Raw genomic sequence first — 8,186 nt, 5'->3', positions numbered from 1 at the left:
TTGTAAACATTACAAAATAGGCCCCCCAAAAAACAAAAATTACATTCCATTATTCATTTATTCATAAATAAAATGAGGTTGCCCATATCCTAAGCAAGCTCATTTAAATCAAAAGACTTAGCTGTTAAAGGAGCACCGGAACTGGTTGATGAGAGTTGGCAGTCTTACGAACTATTCATTTGTAACTTGATCTCCTCAATTATCAACTTCAATTCCTCATTTTGCTAACACAACACATCCATTTTGTCATCCTATTTGGCAATTCAAACCTCCAATTTCAGTTGCTTTTCCATGTGTGTTGTAATTGTTGCCATCATCTCACTATTCTTCAATTTCAGAGTTAGAAAATCAATTTGAATGGCATCCATTCTTTCAGCCAATTGGTGCACCAATTGGATTGCATTGTCATTCATAGCTTTAGAGTTCAATTGTGTGTACCCCTAGACCTTTCCTATTGTATCTTTGGCTGTAGGTCTTTCCATTGACAATGAATTTTCATAGGTAATGTTGCCCCAAATTAGAGGCTGAAATGTGCTTCCACTCATTTGAGTTTTGACCTTGCGACCCTCGATAGGGAGCCACCTTGATGACACAAAGTTGAATGATCTGAGTAGGTTGAAGTCTAGATGTAGGGGAGCACCCCTCCCATGATTTCTATTGAGTGTTCCTCCTGTGCACAACTTGAAGTTAAGGGTTCCCTGAGTGAGATCCTCCACAACTGAGACTTGAATGTTGACTTGAATTAGGGTGGCACACTAAATCCTACTCCGAGTCTTGTCTCCTCTAAACAAGTTATAGTGAAATTGAGTGGATCACTTCTTATTTTTTAACTTTTCATGTAGGGTTGCACCCTTATCGTGGTGATGCTAGGGTAGAATCCTCCTTCTGTGCTCAGATTCTTGCTCTTAGATTTCCTGATTATCCCCATAATTTCCTTTGGAGTATGTCATTCTCCTACATAATTTGTTGTGTGCCAATACGATGTGTAGTATAGTCCTTCACACATTAATCACAAATTGAAAGTACACACAAATCTCATCCTTGTTCATTATTATCCAACCATCCAACTTAACACAGAGGCACTAGATCGAGGCCTCCTTTGGAATATGCCCTATACAATAGATTACTCTCATGTGTGGCATTATGTCTGATGTAGTCCACGCTGTTCTTGGCTTGGGTTGTATGTTATAACTACTACAATTTGCATGATTAATTCCTCACGAGGAGGCCCATAACCTAGGCCCCCCATATGCTTTTTATTTTCTTTCCTATGGTGGGTGACCGCAAGAGATACTCTAATTTAATATGTTTAACGACCGAAACTTAGGGAATTTGGAAGAATTTGTGTTGCCCATTGACGACCAGATCACCCGACTCTAAGTTACACTCTTCGTTGGCACACTTATTTGCCTTTTTATTGAATTTGCGAAGCACATAGAAGAATGATACAAAGTCCATACCTTTCATTATCTCCCTGATTCTTTTCATGAGGTGGCCCAATGCCTTATCTTTTGGAATTGACCCCTTCACCAAATGTTGTATAAGGAGAGAATCCCTAACACAGTTAGGGAAAAGAGACCTTATATTCTTTTGCTATTTAGATCCTTGAAGTAGAGCACAAGCTCCATCTAAATGTTATTAAAACCTCAAACTAAATCAACTACTCACCAAAGAACAAAGGCTACCAAAATGTTATTAAAACCTCAAACTAAATCAACTACTCATCAAAGAACAAAGGCTACCGAATACGGGAAACAAGGGGAAATGTACCAGGAAGAAAACAAGAACAAGCTATAACCTAGGGGCGAGGGTGGGGAGGGAAAGGGAAGAAAACAACTAGGAAGGGAGGGTTGGGATCCAACAACTACTGATCTTCCAACCATCCTCTCTATTGAGATTGCTCAACCTTTTTTCAATCTCAAGGGCCTCCCTAAATTTCCAGTGATGGAAATGCGAAACCCTAGCAATAACACTAGCCTCCTCAATGCAGACATGATGATTGGTTTTCTCCACATGTTTTGCTAAAGCGGAAGACTTGGTTCTCCTATGCTTAAGGTCAGCTGTGTGTTCACTAATCCTTTGATTAATGGAGCGACTAGTCTCACCAATATAGGGGGTCCCACAGGAACAAGGAATAATATATACTCCTTTCATGTCCTTAGGGTCGATAGGATCCTTCACAGATTTGAGGGACCTACGAATGGTGTTAAGGGGTCTAAACGTCGAGGGGACATTATGCTTCTTCAGAATCCTCGCAATCCTATCAGTGGTTCCCTGAACATATGGAAGCTGGACATCTGGAATCTGTTCTTTCGGTTCTCTTTTAGATAACAAATTCTTGGTTGCTTTGAGGAAAGCCTTCTGTCCCATGTATCTACTATAACCGTTCTCCATAAAGACATTCAGGAGATGGGATTTCTCCTCATCGAAGCTCTTTTCATCAGAGATCCTTATGGCACGAGTAGCAAGGGTGTTGAGGACCCCCAACTTCTGCATGGGAAATGATGGGAACTAGCATGAAGATACTGCTCCGTATGTGTTTTCTTACGAAACACTCGGTGGGAGAGGGAACCATCACAATTTTTAGAAATAAGAATATCAAGGAACGGGAGGCAACCATCTACTTCTTGTTCCTTGGTAATAAGAATATTACTAACTATCAATTTAATAATCAAATCAAATTAATCTTATTTATTTTAATCTTGAAATCAATCTATAATAATATGTTAAATAATATTTAAAATATGCTTTCTAACCCTTAAATCACTCTAATATTTATATATTTAGTTAACAACCTTTATAACTAACTTTTAATTTATAATTTATTTTAATATATATTTAAAAGTATAATATATATATTTAATATATATGGTTAAAACTTCTATATTCATATGTCCCTTTAACTTTTAATTTAATAAGAACATAATTAATTATCAATTTTAATATTAACTTAATAAGGTTATGTCTCTACTCTGGTTCAATTCACCGTTTCCTAATCAAATTTAGCCGTTAGTTAATATAGAGGTTCATATGATTTATGCGGAAAAATCTCTCATAAATTTATATACCTGATATGGATCACAGAAGCCTCATTGAAACAATTTTAAAAATTATTTTTTAAATATAATATTTATATATTTCTTTCCTAAAAAATATTTAACAATTTTTACACTGCAAAAATTGTTTTGAAGTATAAGAAGTTCTGCATCTGGAACTGCAAAAATCATTTTCTGCATCTGGTAATTGCAATAATAGAAAGAGATCGTTCCATGCTTGCTTTTGAAATACTTTGTCAGAAGTTTGATCTTTTCGTTTAGAAAGCAATTTCAACCTCGAAGATATTCAGATAGATATCAACCGTCAGATGATTATCAACCGTCAGAGCTTTAACCACCGTCTCAAAACCCTTTGTTTCAGGGTTTTATCAACTAAATATTAATACTCCAATACAAGCAGTTTCTGTACTTCAGATTGAACGAGAAAAGGTGTAACCTCCATTTCTTCAAGGCAGGTCTTCAAATACCAATTTCGATAACATTCCGTTAAAGATTTAGCCCTACAATGGTGACGAAGGGTCGACTCCGAGAGCTGTTTTCCAAATACGGGAAAGTCGGCTTGGGGGTCCATATGTCCGTCTCTGCGATCTCTATAGCGGGCCTTTACGTTGCCATAGAAAATAACGTCGATGTAGAGTCCCTGCTTGCCAAAATCGGTCTGCAAAGTCACTCCAAGGAGGTTCTTGGCGAAGATTCAGGGGCAGCTAATGAAGAAATGCAGAGTGAAAAACCCACGAAAGGGAAGCTTGAGAGTTCTGAACTTTTAAAATCTGGCGGAGGAGCCTTGGCGTTGGCGGTTCTCTGTAATAAGGCGCTGTTTCCCGTGCGGGTGCCCATAACCATAGCGCTCACGCCTCCCATTGCGAGGTTTCTTGCGAGGCGGAGACTGATCAAGGATAACTTCAGGTAGAGTTTTGGGTTTTATTTGTGATTGATGATGTCTGTGAGTTAAATCCCATTGGTTTTGCTGACGGATCTGGGGGTTATGTATCACCACATAGGCTCATTAGGGTTTTCATTAACCCAAGAATATTAGGGTTCAAATATTCAATAATAAGAGAGAAACTGGGTTCTATTTTCATTTTTATTTTTCCGCTGTTGGTTGTTTGATCATGTCAATTTAAGTGATGGTGTCAAGGCTACAGCAAATGAGATTGCATGGATCAAACGGCCAGTGGCTTATTTATTGACATTGTCTATTTTTTGAAGCCCTTTCTGTCTTTTACACTTTGAAGGGGCTATTTGAGGGGTCAACTGTGTATGCTTTATAATTTGGGTATTGGTAGTTCTCTTTCAGATTTTAGTACAGTGGTTATTGCAAAGCTATGCATTTTGGTTGACCAAAAACAACCACCGAACAAGAGATGGTAGCTGTTTACGCTTGTAGTGGAACCCAGTGAATCGAATTGTAAAGCATTGGATTCACATTATGGGTTTTAATACAACACGTGTGTGCATATGAATCTCTCTTATTCCTTCATTTAGCTTTGATACTACATTGTATTTCATATTTTTGTGTTAGTTTGTTTGCTGAATATACCATTCTATGGACTGAATTTTTATTTCCGATTATTTTCTGCGAGGAACCTTACCGGAAGAAGTTTGTAGAGTGTGGATTTCAACTTTCAAGTGCCATTGTAATCATTCCATGGGTTTTCAGGTTCAACAGGATGCAGCACGAATTTCCTTTAAATTCTTGCCATTGGTGAATAGCCTAGATGTCATTGTGTTCAGTATCTTGGAAATATTTTTTCTTCTTGCGGTTTTTTGTATTACTGAATTCTGATTTTTTCCTGGGTACAGGACTCTGTTGTTAAATTACAGTAACCAATATAAGGCTTCATTTTTTCATGGTATTTCAAAAAATCATCATAGTTCTCCTCTTACATACAATTATAACTTTTATAGCCATTTAATATTAAGTTGAGGTCATCTGTAAATAGTAAGTTTGGGAAACATTTTATTGGTTTTCAGAGTGATCTCTGAAGAAAATAGAATCAACTACATGAACATTTTTTCCAAATACAAAAAAATTGGTATGGTATATTTCAGGAAGTCTCTCATCTGCAGCATTTAGTATTCTGTTTCTTCAAAATTGAGTTGAAGGAACTAGGATTATTGGATCTCGTTTGTCCATCACACGGTTTAAATGTCAGATCCATTACATGGTACCTGAACAAAATCAGCATCTAAAAATGAAACTTCCAATTTTCCATCAGGACTTTCAACAGGGTGTTTAAAATTTGGAAATGGTTCGGACTTAAAATTATGGAGATAAGCATCTGAGTGAGGCTAAAAGCTTTGTTGGAAGATCCTTTCATAGCCTGTCTGAATCAACTAAAGCTTTGGGTAAGCTGTTGTGTGCATTTGTTGCTTAAAGAAGGTGGCTTTTAAATTTTCTTAAATCTTACTGCTGGGAAATTTATTGAGCTTTTGAAAGACGTAGTCTCAGCATTTTCTTCTTAATAGGTGAGTGAGTGTAGTTACTTACAAGGTGACAATGTTCATTATAATTTGAACTAAATATAAAAATCTTTTCATCTTTCAACATGTTACTTGCAAGTCTTTGGCACTAGGGATAATTCAGATTCCCTCTATTTCACCAAAAGCTAGAATTGTTATCCAAAGATTTATTGCTTTCTATGCAAGTGATGAGGCTTAAGTCACACCTTGAACTTTCCAATTTTGCATAACGTTGTATCACACAGTGATACAACTTCTACGCATTCAATTTTTTGTTCTACCATATAGACAACAAGTAACCTTGAACTTTCCAATTTTGCATAACGTTGTATCACACAGTGGTACAACTTCTACGCATTCAATTTTTTGTTCTACCATATTCACAAATATGATCATTAGAGTTCTAGCACCAATTAGGAAATCACAAATATGATCATTAGAGTTCTAGCACCAATTAGAAAATTTCACCTTTTTACCCTTCTTTAGTCATAAAACAGGAAATGCAAATCAATATCTCGAGGCTGTGATGAATCCTTGAGATTTCGTTATTGAAACTAGCTTGAAAGGTGTTGGATCTTTCTGCATCATTATCAAATATGTTTGTTCACTGTTTGTATATGTTCACTGTGTTATTAGTTGATTACATAGTGATCTTGATACACAACACACATCCAAAGGTACTTCATTGAACTCTATTGCACTACGATAATTTGTTGAGATGATGTTTTTAACCTTGCAATTGAATCGCACATGCAAGTCTGGTTTTTGGTGAACCAACCTAAGGAGTAGTTGTTTAGGATGAACAACTGTGGGCAAATTGTGCTACTTGACCATTAATTTTTATCTTAAATCTTGTTGACTATCAGCATAGAATATTACAAAGAAGTGCTTTTGGATATTTATTTATTTTTGTTTAATTATATCTCAACGTGACAAGTTTGCCCTCCCCTTAATTAAGATTATTACAAACAATGTTGTGGCCCTTCCCCATCTAAGAGTGTCACAATCAATGTGGCAGCTTTGCAACATTCAAATTTAAATCAAATGGCTATAAAATGTTGTGAGGTGGGGGTATGTATTTCGCTGAAGTCGTCTAGGGCTTTGCTGCTCTCCCCATTTGAAAACACAAGCATGAGCAACCCACAATAGTAAGCACCCATTGGCCTAATTTAGATTTTGAAAGGAGAATGGCTTTTTGTGCTTTGCCGTTTGGATGGATGATTGATATCGGAGACATAACTACAATTGTACAGACAATTCTCTCACGTTCCGTGTATTCAAACTTCTAGGTTTTTTTTTTTTTTTTTATGAAGCCTCCAATAATCATCTTTCAAGTGTCCTCTATGCTTTAGAATAATTGTACAAAGGTACTTTATTCATAATGCTCTGCCTTCCTGCTGTAGGTTTGAAGTTCAATTTCTATTTTGCAATGTTATTGAATTTCTTCCTCTCATTCTTTGCATTGGTCGTCTTTCCTTCAAGTGGAATTGGTACCAAATTATTGTTTGGGTTTCTCTACTTTCTTTTTGCATATGCTAACTTGATTTGTAACTAGTGTCATACAAAACAGATACGTCAAGCATTATATGTTTCTTTTGAGTCTTGGTAATGATTTCTTCAGTAAACTTGGTTACTTCGTGTCTTCAATATAGGACATCTACTGGTTGGTGCAATTGTTACGGTAGGTACAACCATTAATGTTGTTGTTCATTTGTACTAGTCCACACCACCTCTTTGACACAAGTTCTCCCAAAGAAAAACTTCCATGTATTATCACTTGTAATGGCAACTTTGTGTATATCATTGCACTTCATTATTGGAATTGACATTGTCGTAGGGAAAAATTACAACCTTGGTCATCCCAATTTTGAAAGTGGTTATCATTGATCTTATTAGAGTTCAAAATGAAATTGTTCAAAGGATTTTTAAGGAATATACATGCGTCTAATTTTGGGTTGAGACAATAGTTGCTAGTGTGCAACATCTAAGTAATGTGTGTCATTTACCATACATGGACTAGTTCATCATCGAGATTGACAATTGTTTCCTTTATCACTTAATTTGTCTCCACAAATTGTTTGCCTTCTTTTCAAAGCAACTTGATGATTATGTGTAAAACTATGCTTTGATACAAATTTGACTTGAATGTAAGAGTACCCTTACGATATTGTGCAGCAACCACATGAATTACAAGTATTGTAATATGTTTTAACATATAAACTTGCTAAACCAAACAAATCTCATCTTAGACATGGCACAATTGTTTGGGCAATAAAGACAACAAATTTCTGGATAAGAAAATGTACAAGATATGAATAATATCAAGTATTTTATGTTATCACTTCAATTTGTGGATTTGTCTCCACAAATTGTTAGCATTCTTTTTAAAGCATCGACCTTATGATTATGAGTGAAACTATGCTTTGAGACAAAATGACTCGAATGTAAGAGTTCTCCTGCATATTGTGTATCGACAATACGAGTTACAAGTATTCAACAACTTTGACTGTGAATATTATGTTTTAACTTATAAGCTTGCTAAACCAAACAAATCTGAAATCTCATCGTAGACATTGCCCACTTGTTTGGGCAATAAATTCTCAACAAATTTTTGGATAAGAAAATGTACAACATATGAATAATATCAAGCATTTTCCTTTATCACTT

The 8,186-nt window shown here is 35.9% G+C and overlaps 1 protein-coding gene across 3 annotated transcripts; it reads left to right on the top strand.

Annotated features, from left to right (window-relative positions):
• Positions 1 to 3,197: 3,197 nt before the first annotated feature.
• On the top strand, positions 3,198 to 5,994 carry LOC149180117 (transmembrane protein, putative (DUF1279)). Of its 3 annotated transcripts, none has more exons than XM_089415902.1 (2): positions 3,198 to 3,962; positions 4,640 to 5,994. In XM_089415902.1, exons 1-2 carry the CDS (start codon positions 3,562 to 3,564, stop codon positions 4,662 to 4,664), a joined length of 426 nt encoding a protein of 141 aa, XP_089272028.1. In that variant the 5' UTR covers positions 3,198 to 3,561; the 3' UTR covers positions 4,665 to 5,994. The 3 variants fall into 3 exon arrangements, with proteins under 3 accessions (XP_089272028.1, XP_089272029.1, XP_089272030.1); XM_089415903.1 differs by having other exon boundaries at positions 3,199 to 3,962; positions 4,655 to 5,994; XM_089415904.1 differs by lacking the exon at positions 4,640 to 5,994 and adding an exon at positions 4,354 to 4,618 and having other exon boundaries at positions 3,199 to 3,962.
• The last annotated feature ends 2,192 nt before the right edge of the window (positions 5,995 to 8,186 follow it).

Source organism: Pinus tabuliformis, chromosome 3_2 (genome assembly GCF_031772625.1).
Source record: "Pinus tabuliformis cultivar Carrire ecotype Pingquan chromosome 3_2, CPIR1, whole genome shotgun sequence".
In the NCBI taxonomy this organism is placed as follows: Eukaryota; Viridiplantae; Streptophyta; class Pinopsida; order Pinales; family Pinaceae; genus Pinus; species Pinus tabuliformis.
The sequence above is the reverse complement of the archived record's forward strand: the minus strand, read 5'-3'. Positions and strand labels throughout refer to the sequence as shown.

Bases quoted from the DNA above. Each gene is read 5' to 3' on its own strand.
- LOC149180117 (XM_089415902.1), top strand. From the start codon at position 3,562: ATGGTGACGAAGGGTCGACTCCGAGAGCTGTTTTCCAAATACGGGAAA. The intron at 3,963-4,639 runs GTAGAGTTTTGG...ATTTTCTGCGAG, and splicing joins CTGATCAAGGATAACTTCAG to GAACCTTACCGGAAGAAGTT.